Here is a 16677-nt window from a genome sequence, read left to right as displayed (position 1 = left end):
TTATTTTATTTATTTTATTTTATTTTATTAGTATTTTTTTTTACAGACTGTTTCTTTACCAACTGAGCTATTAGGGAAGCTCCAATCAAATCTTTACTTCCCAACTGGTGGGAGAGGGACCACAATTCCACTGAAGTAGAACAAATACCCTCCTACCCTTCCTTCCTTCTTTTCTTCATTCCTTACTTCATTCAATTAAACATTTTTTGCAGGGTCTACTGCATTGCAATTAGACACTTATTCTGATATATATATATAAGGTATATGATTAACATGACATAGTCTCAATCCCTTAAGGATTTACAAGCTTCTGAAAGAACCATCTATAAATAAAAATTTAAAAAGTTAAGAAAATAGAGGCATCTATAATCTATAATCAAAGTAGCTAAACTATGGTCATATAGTTATATTCGTATGGTACTTTACAAAGAGCTTTCAAACTCTTCAAAGCACAGAATTATGTAGATATCATTAGAATTTTTTAAATTTACAAAAATGAAACTATGCAAAGTAAAACTTACCTTTCTTCCTCTTCCTATAAAAAAGAAAAGAGTAAATATATTATTTTATGCATACATAGTTATTAAGAATCTATATTTATTTCAATAATTTTTATAGAGTCAGATTTAATTTAAAAAGCTTTCCCTGTCACCAGTAGATAGAAATCCAAATTATTTTGCACCAATATTTTCATAAGAGGCAAAATAACGTACCCTTAGGAAAATTCTGACATTTGAAAATTCTTCACAACCTTTATGTAGAAAAAAAATTGGCTATTAAAATTATAACTAATTATCTTCAATCAATATTCTCAATTTTTGGTTTTTATACTTTTTTGAGTAGGTTATTCATTCACATGATTAAAAAACAAACCTAAAATATATTAATAAAGGTATAGATTGTACAGTGAAAATTTTCCTTCTCCCCTTTTCTCTATTTCCCACATTTCACTTGTCACCAGAGGTCACTATTATTGATTTTCTTTTAGCCTTCCTAACCAAGAACAGAATGGAACATTACATGTATTAAAGTCATTATTTGAGTTAGTAGTGTTCTATAGTTTTCTTCAGACATATCTTAAATATTTTGTTTTGTTTATTCTTAACCACTTTATCCTATATATTGCTATTATAAATGAGATATTTTTATTCCTATTATTCATTCTATGAAGTAATATACAAATATATATATGTTTATTCCTATTATTCATTAATATTCATAGAATTAATAATAGGAATAAAAATATAATATTTATAATAGCCATATATAGGTGACTCAGATGGTAAAGAATCTGCCTGCAATGCTGGGGACCAGGGTTCAAATCCCTGGGTTGGGAAGATCCCCTGGAGAAGGGAATGCCAACACACTCAAGTATTCTTGCCTAGAGAATTCCATGGACAGATGAACCCGGAGAGCTACAGTCCAGGGCCTCAAAAACACTTGGACATGACTGAGCGACTAACACACATACATTCTGTGAAGTAATTGTATATAGTATATCTATTAATTTGTTAATTTTATATTGCAATATCTTACTAAATTGTTTTGTAGCATTATTTTACTCCATTCCTTAAGGTTGTGTAAGTACACAATTATATTTTCTATAAATTGATCATTTAACCTCCTCTTTTCTAATATCTAAACTTCTAATTTCTTTTTTTTCCTCTCTTTTTTTTTAATATAAATTTATTTATTTTAATTGGAGGCTAATTACTTTACAATATTGTATTGGTTTTGCCATACATCAACATGAATCCGCCACGGGTGTACACGTGTTCCCCAATCCCGAACCCCCCTCCCTCCTCCCTCCCCGTACCTTCTCTCTGGGTCGTCCCAGTGCACCAGCCCCAAGCAACCTGGACTGGCGATTCATTTCATATATAATATTATACATGTTTCAATGCCTTGTTCTTGTCTAATTGTTTGGTCAGGTGCAGTTAATAATGTTAAATTGTTCTGTGATAATGGAAATAAGGGTTGGTCAGAATTTTTATCTGTTCTGTGATGATATCTCATATATTTAGTTAAACAGTCTCATTTTTGCCTTATAGTATCTTTGTATCAACACTGTTGTCAGTACTTTTTAAAATTATTCATCATGGAATAAATTGGCCTTTCCTAAATCACCTATTTTCAGGAAGTCGTGTATTTTGCTCATTTTTGGTTTTGTTTTGTTTTTTTTTTTGCAGGAGGTTGTGTATTTTGCTCTGTTTTTTCTTTTTTGTTACCATTGTCTCAACATGCACTTATACCCACAGGCTTAATTTTGCTTTACTCCTGGGGATTCTGTGCAGATCATATCCACTTCAGGTAGCCCTTTAGTGCCCTGTTTTTAATTCTTCCCATTATATCTTCCTTACTGTGTGCATGCTAAGTTGCTTCAGTTGCGTCCGACTCTTTGCGACCCTATGTAGTGTGCAGCCCACCTGTTGTAGCCCACCAGGCTCCTCTGTCCGTGTGATTCTCCAGCAAGAATACCGAAGTGGGATCTTTCTTATTACGTGGCTAAAAGTTAAGTTTGGGTATTTATTCCAGGCCAACTGTTACTGTTGAATGATATCCAAGAGGCTAATTGGTAAATTACTGTGTAATGTTTCCATGAAAATACTTTTGAGCATTTCATTATATTTGCTGTTATTTGCAGTGAAATTTAGGGGAGAAAATAAAGCCTTGACACTGTCTTGACAAGGGTGCATGTAAGCCTCCATTCATGACTGCTAAAACAAATAACCTAAAAGTTTAATGCCAATCTTATCTGGTTCACTAAAACACATAAACATGAACTTGTTTCTCTTATATGTAAGTTTTTCTAACATGTATACTCAAATACAGTCTTTGTTAAACACAGACACTTTTCTCCAAAAAAGAAGCTTTAAGAACCAATAATTTATATTATCGTTTTCTCCAGAAAACCCATTCCATTCTCTTGTTTCTCTTAGCCAACATTAAAAGCATTCTGCATTTATGAACCTATGTAACAGAGGGTGCTGTGGGCACTAAATTACATTAGAAATTATTACTCCATTTCCAAGGGCCAAGTTGGCACAGGGAAGAGAAATGTGGTTTTAGATCTCCTCTTAGACATTAATGGACTTCATAGAAAACCAACAAATATGTTGGAGGCACCCAGCATGGATAGGATAACAAAAGAACATCTTAAGTAGTACAAGGAATTCTCAAATTAGACATAATCACTTAAATGCAGCCCAAAAAATTCCTTGTTTTTTAAGAAGAAATAACTTTCTTTTCATTACTGTTAGATTAAAGCGGGTGAGTAAAATTATTACACCAAAGACTACTGAATAGCAGCTTGATTATTCTCTTGGGTTGCTGAATTCTGAGAGCAAAAAACACTGCAACTATAAAGATAAGTCACTGGACAAATTCTGAGTTGGCCTTATGCATTCTTACCAAAGTTGGTATTGCCACCTCCAGCTGTATGCGGACAGACAGGACAGCATTCCCCAGGGGGAGTGACGGGGTCAGCACACTCAAGCACATCCTGGCACTGAATCTTGTCACAAAGAATGGCGCCATTGTCACAGACACAGATCTGGCAAGGGGCCGGTTTCCAAATGTCCCTGTTTAAGTACATCTGGCCATTCTGGGTGCAGGCTATTTCTTCACCGTATCCTTCTAGAATAAGAAGAAAAAAAAAAGAGGTTAGTGATCTGAAATTTCAGAATCTGGGAAATATTTAGGAAGGTAAATCATCTTGTGGGTTCTAAAATCTCTGGGCTAAGTGGTAACCTCCTACGGAGCCAAACACAAATGGGCTTACTCCATTAGTATTTAAAGACAAACATGTAATTCACAATTAAATTATTGTGAAACTTATATTGTGGCATGATGGGGGCAGGGAAAGTGATCCAAAGTATACTAAATCAGTTCAGTTCAGTTCAGTCTCTCAGTCGTGTCTAACTCTTTGCAACCCCATGAATCGCAGCACGCCAGGCCTCCCTGTCCATCACCAACTCCCCGAGTTCACTCAGACTCACATCCATTGAGTCCGTGATGCCATCCAGCCATCACATCCTCTGTCATCCCCTTCTCCTCCTGCCCCCAATTCCTCCCAGCATCAGAGTCTTTTCCAATGAGTCAACTCTTCGCAAGAGGTGGCCAAAGTACTGGAGTTTCAGCTTTAGCATCATTCCCTCCAAAGAAATCCCAGGGCTGATCTCCTTCAGAATGGACTGGTTGGATCTCCTTGCAGTCCAAGGGACTCTCAAGAGTCTTATCAGAGTGCTTCCCAAAATCATTTTTGAAGATACAAATAATCAAACAATGTAAGATCATGTTTCAGGGATAAAAGTAAACCATTTGAAAAGAGGGCGAAAAGAATAGTTCTAAAGAGAATACATAATTTCAGTGTTTGGTGAACCCTATGTGACTTGAAACTGACTTGAAACTTTCCATTAGTAAATCCCACAACAGAAGACAATAAGTATTCATGTCTCATGAAGAAAAACTTAAATTTATTTTAAACATTAAGATAAAAAAAGCTAATGGTGACCCATTCATGGAGTGGATTTCCGCTAAACATCTGAAAGTAGTTTCCTAAACTGTAGTGGAAATGAAATTAATGCCAATGCATTAATTATCTTTGTATCAAAATTAACTAAGTCAGGACCAAGACAACATGGTAAGCTATTACATAATATCTGCCAAATACTTTTTATTTTAGATAAAAATTTAATGCAGACTTGGAAATATATATGCACTTTTATACACATAGCAATTCTGTTATACATTTACTATAAAATAAACACATACATCTTTAACATTGTGATTCTCCAGAAACAAAACTATAGTATTTTAAAACACAATGTGGATCATAAATCCTTGCTTAATTCCTTTCATTTCCAGCTACTTATATTCAAAGCTCCTTTTTAAAGCCCAAAAGTCCTCCCAGTCCCTTCCTCCCAAAGGAATCACTACAACTTGATCCCTTTGCCTGGCACTGCATTTCCTTTCCTCAACTCCAACTCCAGGAGCTCACTATCACATTTGCTACCTGTCCCCCCACAATTCTTCTCTGACTAATCTCTAAAAGTAGACTTTCTTTATCCCATTGATATGCTTTATAGAACGCTTTAAAGAACTCATTCATCCATCCATCCATTGATTCATTCATTTTGTATTATAAGCAAGGTAACATTTACTAAAATGGAATCTTTAGGCAAAAATGACTGCTTTCATAAGGTTTATCACAATTAGTATTTATTTATTTATTTTTACTTGTTTATTTTCTTATGTCCACTACCAGGCAATATGAAAGTGAGAAGTAGTGTATCTTGTTCATCATGGTATTTCTAAAGCTTAACATCATACCTTACATAGAATCAACATTCAACAAGTACTTGTTCAATGGATGGACATGAATGAATGAGTGAATCTAAATTATGGTTCACTAAAATTGTACCACTATTTTACAAAAATAACACTAAAAATTTTTACATGCATTTACAATACGTTTTTGAAATATAGTTATATTTAGTAACATTTATATGTCTTTCACAACAGATATAGTCAAATGCTAATATAGAACTACAGACAGAAATGATTTCAGTTTAAAAAGACATTAGTCTAAATATCCATCTTCATAACTTCAGAAAGTTTTTCTTGGATAACATTCTTCTCACTGCTCTATGGAATACTTTGCCTCACATATTTAGTCTCTCATCACAGATATTTGGTAAATGGAAAATTGTTTTCAAAGCATGGCACCACATCCTGACTCTTGTGCTATTCATAAGAAAAGCACAAAATTTCTAATCTGTCTAATTTCTGTCTAACCAAAAGATGTTTATCACATACTATGTAGTTCATTAGTAAAATAAAATTGGCTCTGTCTATCCAGTGTTACGTGAGTCTGAGTGAACTCCGGGAGTTAGTGATGGACAGGGAGGCCTGGCGTGCTGTGATTCATGGGGTCACAAAGAGTCGGACACAACTGAGTGACTGAACTGAACTGATCCAGTGTTTCTATAGGCATGCTCAAGGAAGGAGAAAATAAATATCTAGCTTTAACATGCTTTTCTACAGAACTATTTTGAAAACATAAGAAAATAGTACTTCAAAAAAGCAGTGCTACTTGTACATGAAAAGTCACTTTGAAACAATGCAATTCCAAGGTGAATGTTTCCATAAAACACAATTTCCATAGAAATGGATTCACACCCATAGTCCATTGAGCTATTCCATTAAGAACAAAAAAATACTTTTGTTCATTAAGTTTTATGATTAAGACAGAAATATCTAATCACAAGGACTAAGTGCCATTGGCTGAAAATGAGATACACCCCAAGTTCAATTCGCTTGCTTCTCCCTTGCCACACCCTGGGAGGCAAAAGTGTTCACATATATTTACAGAGGGCTAAGTGGGCCTAGTACTGCACATGTAAAATATTTAAAGCATTCGGCTCTCAAAATAAATATTATCATTGTGAAGTGGATCTCAATTTCACTGATGAAACAATTATAAATGGGGAAATAGAGAATATGGAAAACAAACAACAAAACGACATACAATGATGTCGTCGATTAAATATCATTAAAATGTGTGAGAGCCTTTTCAGGGGTGGGTTATCCTGCTCTCTGTGTCTCCTTTAGGGTTGGGATAAAAAGACACACTCCTCAGACTTGTGTTAACTCATAAGTCAGTTTCTTCCTGAAAGCTTAAAACAGTTTCAACCTCAATCCAACAGACAAAGAAGTGGGCCACTATCTTACTTACTTTAAATGACAATGTTAAAAGTTAGTTTTATACTCTGAGTCATCACTGGTCTGTTTCCCCCTGAGGATTTATAATTAAATTTAGGATGATGTGGAAAGTTAGTTGGAGTGCTTTTAAATGGCAAGGAGATGAAAAACCACATTCGCTGCTAAACCCTGCCTTCTCTTCCCCTGCACAGAATCCATGCTCATCCCAGACGGCGCAAAAACTCAGTGAATTCTCATTGTTCGTGTCTGAATGAAAGACGTGTACAAAGAAACACTGGGCAGAAAATACAGGGTGGCTTGCAGTTCTCAAGTTTGTACATGGTAGTTGTGTACCTTATGATTAGGTTGTCTTTTCTGTCTTCTACATAGATGTTTATTTAAATGAAAAGAAAAGTAAAATAGAGGAAGCAAAATTGCAGCCAATTTGCAGTGAAGTAGTCATGACATAATTATTTTATGAATGACAATATTATTAAAAATAACTAAGAATTTTTATATGACATTCTGAGAGGGTCAATACCACCCTCCGGATTCCTCTATAGAAATCATAAAATTAATGTAAGCTGACATTAGCCTTTACTGAAGGCCCAGAAGTTTAAAAACCATTTCATATAAAATCTGAAAAAGACCTCCAAAACCAAAGCACTTTGACACTTGCATTTTTTTCTCCATTTATATTTTTTTAACTTTTCTATAATTGAGGAGGACTGATAGATACCTGGTTGTATTGCCATTATTTTGTAATCTCTCATGGTGTTGTAACTTTCAGAAATTTCATCTCCCAAGCTACATGTTTCTTTCACTCTTACCAAATGTTGCAACAAACTGAACCAATCCATTGCAAAGTCATGGTCACAAACATCTTGGCACTGATCTCTTAAGAGAGAAGAGATATATTTTATCTGACCATGTTTTGTTTGAGAGTAACTCAGTTGTTCTGTGTTTCTCAAACATCCTCATAGATTTGTCTTCTCATAAACTTTAGGTGCTGTGGAATTTGGTTGTAAGAATTCAGTTCTTAATCACTAGATGGCAGGCCAAATCCACCATCTTATTATAATAAATAATTAAAAACTCAGCCATCAGAATTGCTGTTTGACAACTATGAGCCACACCCTATGGCTACATTTCTTTATAATCATACTTGTGCAAAAAAGTGTGAATAGAAATGGCCTTATTGAAACCTTTGACTGTTCAGGAGCGATGTGATTCTATTTTTAATATTAAATTATTGGGCTTTATCTAAAAATTTTGAAAAATATACAAAATAAACCTTCCTAAGCTTATGCTGGACATTCTGTAGACATTAACTAAAGAACTTTTCTTGAAGAAATAATATGCTCAGCTATCACAGAAATTTTAAATCTTTTATTCAGAGAAGTGTTTGTTCAGATCATTGTATCTCACTAGACTGTGAGCTCCTTGGGAGCCAGACATGTATTCATCTCGGTAATCTTCATACCCAATGTTACATAATCAGGATGTCTACTATGGACCTCTATTTTGAATGAAAGGGAAATGGGTCACTTGGTGGTTCTTGCTAAGTGTTCCCCTGACATCTAGCCTTCTGTGTGACCAGAAAGGAAGAAGTCCATGTCAGTCATAGCAGCTCATATTTTGAAACAAAAAAATTTTAAGTTAATAGCAGTCCTTCAGACTTCCTGGGCTTCCCTGGTGGCTCAGACAGTAAAGAATTCGCCTGAAAAGCGACCCGGGTTCAGTCCCTGGTTGGGAAGGATCCCTTGGAGAAGGGAATGGCAACCCACTCCAGTATTCTTGCCTGGAGCATTCCATGGACAGAGGAGCCTCATGTGCTACAGTCCATGGGATGGCAAAGAGTCAGACGTGATTGATTGACTAACACACAGCCTTCCTGGCCCACTTGGTCTAGGTCCCTTTGGAGGTTATGAAAGTCTGGGCTGACATTATTTAAAGTTTCTCTAATTGCAAAAGTTTTTTGCAGGGTTAGAATCATGGCAGAGTCAGCTGGTGCCCCTCTGAAGTGGGCAGAGAATGCTTTACAGGACAAAGAGGATGCAGCACGGCAGCCCCTCTGGTCCCTATGGACCAAACCACAGACGCTGCCTTTACCAATGCACAGCAGAGCTCCAGCTGCTGGACTCAGACCTGGAGAATCTTCCAAGGAAATCCCTCCCTTCCTTCTGCTCTCAGGCACTGTTTATCATCACGAGAGACAAAGAGGTTAGAGTATTGAGTCCTTCCTTTAGACCCTTCTGACTCAGTGCCAACAGTTCTGCACCGATCATCTCTCTTTCCCTGTCTGACCCCTCACATTTAAAAAATTAGATTCATATGAGGCCGCCAGAGATAGCGGAGGGGGACGTGTCACATACTTTGACAATACTTTTCCACCTCAGCCTCAAGGTCTGAGTGGGTGGATAGGTGAGTAAGAAGCAGACCTGTGAAGTTTTGCATCTTTAGTTTCTTCAATCCACTTATAGATTTTTACTTCCCAATAAACCATCTGAATTTAAATCTCTTTTTAAGATGATTACACAAATTATTACTTTCTTGTGTCCTCTATTTTTTTTTTTTAACAATTGGATAAAGTTACCTCTCAATGATTATTTAAGCTGAGTTGAATTTCTCTTCCACCAAGATAACATACTTAATATTCTAAAGCAACATGCTGCTGCTGCTAAGTCGCTTCAGTCGTGTCCGACTCTGTGCGACCCCATAGACGGCAGCCCACCAGGCTCCCCTGTCCCTGGGATTCTCCAGGCAAGAACACTGGAGTGGGTTGCCATTTCCTTCTCCAAAAGCAACATAGTAACAATCAATTATGAAAACTTATCTTGAAATTTGAGAAAGCAAAAAGAAGACAACTAATACATAGTATTTCAGTGAAACAGAGAAGTACAGATAAAATGAGATTAGATAAGCTGTACAAAGGTAGTTAGTTTCTTCAATATAGTCATGAACGTTTTCTGTCTCATGTCCAAGGGCTTTTCAGTTAGCTAGTAAAGCTGCTGTTTTTCCTTTACTTAAAATGGAAAAAATACAAAGGAAACTTTTATATGGGGTACTACTTAACTTTCCATGTATCACTGGGAAATCTAAATAACTGTGGCCAAACTGTGAAACTAAAACTGCACATAATGCACATGCAACGCTCATCTATGGTTTTGTCTGGAAAACCAACTTTCAATCTGTTAATCCATTTGACATAGATTTTTTCCTCCAAACAGAAGGCTCAATAATGAAGAGCTGTAAAAACTCCACCAAAAGAATTGAGCCTACTAGAAATGTTAGTAGTAATATCTCTAGCAAACTCTAGTCCTATTCTCAAATATTATATTAATCCTAAGTGAATAATTAAGTACCATCTGTGCCACGCAAAATGTGTCTGCCTGCCTAAATGCATGAAAGGTTTTGAATTGTGTTGGATGAAGTCTGGGTACCTAATCTATCCCCAGCAATGACATTGCTTAAAATAAAGAAGAGAATCAAAAATCTGCCTAGCCATTTCTCTCTTCAAACGGGTACGATCATGAGTTTTAGGTAGTCATGGAGATAAATTTATCTCCCGAGACTCTGGTCATGGAGTATCTGGAGATAAGTAAGTAGCAAATCCTGAGCAGTGTATAATGCCCACATTTCAGATTTCCTTCATCTCCTTTGTTTTTAGCTCAAATGTCACTTTCTCCATGAAGCTACCCTGACCACCTTACAAAAAATTGAAAACTACCACACACAAACCCATGTCTCTCTCCATCTAACAATCTCTGCTCTATTTTTTCTTTAATGTGGTTTTTAGCACGTTTGAACCTACTATATTATTGTATTTTTTGTCTTTTTTTTGCCTCCTTGTGATAGATTTATAGCTCTGCAAGGACAGATATCATTTATTCTGATTTGTCCATTGATATATCCTGATATAGCCTGGTGTTTTAGAATAGTAGTCAGGATCATAGTATACGCTTATTAAATATCTGTTGAATTAATTTTTAATTATTAGTTATTTAGTTATTAGTTATTTGTTTTAGCCACTTTAGGTGGTAGAGTTGTCTTATAATTGTAGAGTTATGTATGACTAAGAGTTTATGTATGACTAAAAAGAGTTATTGTTATATTATAAGAGAATATCTAGTATGGTATGTTCAAAAGAGTATAAAATTAAATATTATATATAATGAGACTTTTAGAATCAAGTCAACTTTGTATCTTATGATTTCTTTGAAGGTGCATTTTGCCTTCTTTTCTTATCTTTTCTCATGTAGAAGAATATTAAGGCTTCTGGAGAAAATCTAGACATCAGTGTAGTCAGTTTATTCCTTCTAATTCATTCTTTATTGGATTATTCTTTATTCACTGCCCTCACTCTAACTAAACTGAACTTGTTCTTACAGTGAACTAAACATTCCACAGTTCTCAATCGTTCTTTGACCACATTCATTTTACTACCAATGATTCTAAAGTATTTTGAAGTGTCTAAAGTGAACCTCCCAGCATCAGGGTCTTTTCCAATGAGTCAACTCCTCGTATGAGGCAGCCAAAGTACTGGAGTTTCAGCATCAATTCTTCCAGTGAACACCCAGGACTGGTCTCCTTTAGGATGGACTGGTTGGATCTCCTTGCAGTCCAAGGGACTCTTCTCCAGCATCACATTTCAAAAGCATCAATTCTTCAGCACTCAGCTTTCTTCACAGTCCAACTCTCACATCCATACATGAACACAGGAAAAACCATAGCCTTGACTAGACGGACCTTTGTTGGCAAAGTAATGTCCCTGCTTTTGAATATGCTATCAAGCATCACTACAAACAAAGCTAGTGGAGGTGATGGAATTCCAGTTGAGCTATTCCGAAACCTGAAAGATGATGCTGTGAAAGTGCTGCACTCAATATGCCAGCAAATTTGGAAAACTCAGCAGTGGCCACAGGACTGGAAAAGGTCAGTTTTCATTCCAATCCCAAAGAAAGGCAATGCCAAAGAATGCTCAAACTACCCCACAATTGCACTCATCTCACACGCTAGTAAAGTAATGCTCAAAATTCTCCAAGCCAGGTTTCAGCAATATGTGAACCGTGAACTTCCTGATGTTCAGGCTGGTTTTAGAAAAGGCAGAGGAACCAGAGATCAAATTGCCAACATCCGCTGGATCATAGAAAAAACAAGAGAGTTCCAGAAAAACATCTATTTTTGTTTTATTGACTATGCCAAAGCCTTTGACTGTGTGGATCACAATAAACTGTGGAAAATTCTGAAAGAGATGGGAATACCAGACCACCTGACCTGCCTCTTGAGAAATGTGTATGCAGGTCAGGAAGCAACAGTTAGAATTGGACATAGAACAACAGACTGGTTCCAAATAGGAAAAGGAGTACGTCAAGGCTGTATATTGTCACCCTGCTTATTTAACTTATATGCAGAGTACATCATGAGAAATGCTGGACTGGAAGAAACACAAACTGGAATCAAGATTGCCGGGAGAAATCTCAATAACCTCAGATATGCAGATGACACCACCCTTATGGCAGAAAGTGAAGAGGAACTCAAAAGCCTCTTGATGAAAGTGAAAGTGGAGAGTGAAAAAGTTGGCTTAAAGCTCAACATTCAGAAAACGAAGATCATGGCATCTGGTCCCACCACTTCATGGGAAATAGATGGGGAAACAGTGGAAACAGTGTCAGACTTTATTTTTCTGGTCTCCAAAATCACTACAGATGGTGACTGCAGGCATGAAATTAAAAGACACTTACTCCTTGGAAGGAAAGTTATGACCAACCTAGATAACATATTCAAAAGCAGAGACATTACTTTGTCAACAAAGGTTCGTCTAGTCAAGGCTATGGTTTTTCCTGTGGTCATGTATGGATGTGAGAGTTGGACTGTAAACAAGCTGAGTGCTGAAGAATTGATGCTTTTGAACTGTGGTGTTGGAGAAGACTCTTCAGAGTCCCTTGGACTGCAAGGAGATCCAACCAGTCCATTCTGAAGGAAATCAGCCCTGGGATTTCTTTGGAAGGAATGATGCTAAAGCTGAAACTCCAGTACTTTGCCCACCTCATGGGAAGAGTTGACTCATTGGAAAAGACTCTGATGCTGGGAGGGATTGGAGGCAGGAGGAGAAGGGGATGACAGAGGATGAGATGGTTGGATGGCATCACTGACTCAATGCACATGAGTCTGAGTGAACTCCGGGAGTTGGTGATGGACAGGGAAGCCTGGCATGCTGCAATTCATGGGGTCGCAAAGAGTTGGACATGACTGAGCGACTGAACTGAACTGAAAGTGAAACTGAAGGAGCTATCTCTTTGTGTACTATTATCTCTGGACCTCACTTCTGGAACTCATTTCTAGTGCTTTCATTCTGAAGACATAATTTCTATGTTTATCCACTTGAGTATATCTAGAGACCTGAACTAGTATCCATAATACCCACTTTTGTCCTGATCTACCCTTGGCTCAGATGGTAAAGAATCTGCCTGCAATGAAGAAGACCTGGGTTTGATACCTGAGGATCAAGGAAAAGAATGCAACCCACTCTAGTATTCTTGCCTGGAGAATTCCATGGACAGAGGAGCCTGGCAGACTACAGCCCTGCTGCTGCTGCTAAGTCACTTCAGTCGTGTCCGACTCTGTGCGACCCCATAGATGGCAGCCCACCAGGCTCCCCCGTCCCTGGGATTCTCCAGGCAAGCTCACTGGAGTGGGCTGCCATTTCCTTCTCCAATGCATGAAAGTGAAAAGTGAAAGTGAAGTCGCTCAGTCGTGTCTGACTCTTCGCGACCCCATGGACTGCAGCCTACCAGGCTCCTCCGTCCATGGGATTTTCCAGGCAAGAGTACTGGAGTGGGGTGCCATCGCCTTCTCCATGGGGTCGCAAAGAGTTGTACATGAGTGGGCGACTATCACTATCACCAAGACTTAATTTATGTCTATTTTGTAGCTATTAAAAATTGGAAGGTAATTTCTCTGAAGAACAGTAATGAAATGGATTTTACCCTTCTTTCTGGTATTCCCTTACCATCATTTCAGAATATAAATCTATCTCTTTAATTTAATGTTCAGCTTACCTACTATAATGCACATTCATGACTGTATAGAAGTCACCTTATTTAAGGGTCAAGCCTCAACATCAGTCTCAACAGAGGACAAATGCTCCAGGAATATTCAGGAACAGAAAGAGAAGTTGTGGCCTTTCCTGGGAAGTTTTCTTAATAACTTTCTAGATGTACAACAAAGTTATTCATTGTAAAATTTCTGTGCTTGTAGGGAAAACAATAGACAAGAAAAGCAAAGATAAAAGGCGCAGGAAGAAGAGGAGGAGGAGGAGAAGCAGAGGGAGAGGGAAGGAGGCTGAGAAGACCAACAAGCAAGATAACCATTTCTTCTCCAACAAACTTTTACTACATAGAGAAGGAAGATTAATTTCAAATTTCTTTAGCAAAATGCAGAACTAAACTAGTGATATTTCATTATCCTATGTTTGAATAAGAAAAAAAAAATTTTTTAATGGAATCTAGGAATTTGACCTGTAAAGCCATGTGCTTCTGAGAAGTTATTATCCTAAATAACTAAATGTTAGTCTCTCAGTCATGTCCAACTCTTTGGAACCCCATGGACTGTAGCCCACCAGGCTCCTCTGTCCATGGAATTCTCCAGGCAAGAATACTGGGGTGGGTTGCCATTTCCTTCTCCAAATAAGTAATAAGTACAGAAGAAATTAAAATACCCTTATGTAGAGAAAATGTGAACAGGGACAAGCTTTATTGCAATTTCAAAAGCTTTAAACTATTAATAATTATTCAATACTATTCATTTTAGTTTTAGATTACAATTTTTTAAATTTCTCTTTATTTCATATTTTAGTTTCTTAAAACATGATGACTATAAAAAGTATATAGAGGAAAGGAACACATTATTTTCTTAAAACATCTGTTGAAAGATTTAGAGTTTTCAAAATAATTTTTATTATTTGTTCAATCCCAAATAGCTGTGGAACACATTTTTGGGCTAATGCAGTGGGTTAGCAGATGTTGAGATCAGAAGACAAGAATGTAAAACATTTGCTAATATGGAGGGTAAGACTTAGGTTGAACAAAAAGATTAATTAGGCTGTTTGTTAAAGGAAAATGTGCCTCAGTTTCTCTACTCATTAATGTATAGGAAAAGATAAAATATGATCCTTCACTTTCAGGTGGGATGAAATATACTAGGACATGACAAATAAAGGAAGAAAGCACAGTGCTGCTGCTGCTGCTGCTAAGTCACTTCAGTCGTGTCCGACTCTGTGTGACCCCATAGACGGCAGCCACCAGGCTCCCCCATCCCTGGGATTCTCCAGGCAAGAACACTGGAGTGGGTTGCCATTTCCTTCTCCAATGCAGGAAAGTGAAAAGTGAAAGTGAAGTCCCTCAATCGTGTCTGACTCTTAGTGACCCCATGGACTGCAGCCTACCAGGCTCCCCCATCCATGGGATTTTCCAGGCAAGAGTACTGGGGAAGGGGAGCAGAAACCACCTAAAAGAGGTGTGGAGAGGAGGGCAAACATGTCATATAGTAGGAAAAGACAGGGGATGTGAATTCTTGGTGTAAGCAATGCTTTTTCCTCTAGGAAGGTTTTCTTGACTTAACCCTTTCCCACATGCTTCTCTGTGCTCTGATTTTATCTTATCCACACACCTGGCAAAATACCTGCAACAATCTATTGTTTGTTTGCAAGTAAACACTACCAGGTGATACATTTCATCAGGGAGAACACATTTAATTTCTCTCTGCATTGTGAATGTAGAACAGTGTCTGACATATACAACACGTCTGACTCTTTGTGACCCTATGGACTGTAGCCCACCAGGTTCCTCTGTCCATGGGGATTTTCCAGGCAAAGATACTGGAGTGGGTTGCCATGCCCTCCTCCAGGGGATCTTCCCATCCCAGGGACAGAACCCAGGTCTCCCACATTGCAGGCGGATTCTTTACCAACTGAGCTATGAGGGAAGCCTAAGAATACTGGAGTGGGTAACCTGTCCCTTCTCCAGGGGATCTTCCCAACCCAAGAATTGAACTGGAGTCTCCTGCATTGCAGGAAGATTCTTTACCAACTGAGCTACCAGGAAAGCCCAACAACATGTCCAGTAAATGCTTATTGAATAAATGAGTAAGTGAATAAACAGAAGAATGTATAAGTAGCTTTCAGGAATATTAATCTAACAACAGAATTGAAGATGAAAGCAAATTAGACTAAAGGCCAGTAGTTTAAAATATTATACTGTAGTTAGGAGAAATAGTCATTCTGGGAACAAGAGGGGTAAATCCACAGGACACAAGATAGAAAATATGTAGAGTGTGATTAACTATGGATGGGATAAGGTATTAGAAAAACTAGAAAATAACTTTCAAGGTTAATAATAACATCAGGAAAGAATGGAGGAATTAACATCTATTGGATACAGTTGTGGATTAAATGTGTCCACCCAGAAGGTATGTTGAACTTTCTTGGAAATAAGTCTTTAGAAGATGTAGTTAATTAAGTTGAGGATGAACTAGAATAGAGTTAGTCCTTAATCCAACATGACTGGTGTCCTCATAAAGAGAGGAGAATAGAGCACACAGAGAAACACAGACACACGTGATAGAAGCAGAGGGACTAAAGTGCGGCAGCGGCAAACCAGGGAAAATCCAAGATTGCAAGGCCAGATCCCAGGAAGAGGCAAACAAGGCTAATCTTCAGGTTTCTGAGAGATCATGGCCCCGCCGACGCCTTGATTTGGACTAAAGCCTCCAGAACTGTGAGACAATACATTTCTGTTGTTTCAAGCCACTCAGCGTGTTATACTTTGCTATACAGCTGCTGCTGCTGCTGCTAAGTAGCTTCAGTCATGTCTGACTCAGACCCCATAGACGGCAGCCCACCAGGCTCCCCCATCCCTGGGATTCTGCAAGCAAGAACACTGGAGTGGGTTGCCCTTTCCTTCTCCAATGCATGAA

At 37.7% G+C, this 16677-nt stretch overlaps 1 protein-coding gene across 2 annotated transcripts in view; it reads right to left on the bottom strand.

The window, feature by feature from the left end:
* The window catches only part of COL5A2 (collagen type V alpha 2 chain), a 154691-nt gene that overhangs the window by 74741 nt on the left and 63273 nt on the right, over nt 1-16677 (bottom strand). For both annotated transcript variants that reach the window (XM_044932592.2, XM_006073706.4), the window contains exons 2-3: nt 3412-3636; nt 522-535 (exon numbers count right to left, since the gene is read on the bottom strand). In XM_044932592.2, coding sequence (XP_044788527.2) covers nt 522-535; nt 3412-3636 — 239 coding nt within the window. The remainder of the gene's footprint in view (nt 1-521; nt 536-3411; nt 3637-16677) is intronic.

This window comes from Bubalus bubalis, chromosome 2 (genome assembly GCF_019923935.1).
Source record: "Bubalus bubalis isolate 160015118507 breed Murrah chromosome 2, NDDB_SH_1, whole genome shotgun sequence".
Taxonomy (NCBI): domain Eukaryota; kingdom Metazoa; phylum Chordata; class Mammalia; order Artiodactyla; family Bovidae; genus Bubalus; species Bubalus bubalis.
Note: the sequence above shows the minus strand (reverse complement) of the source record. Positions and strands in the feature narration are given on the sequence as shown.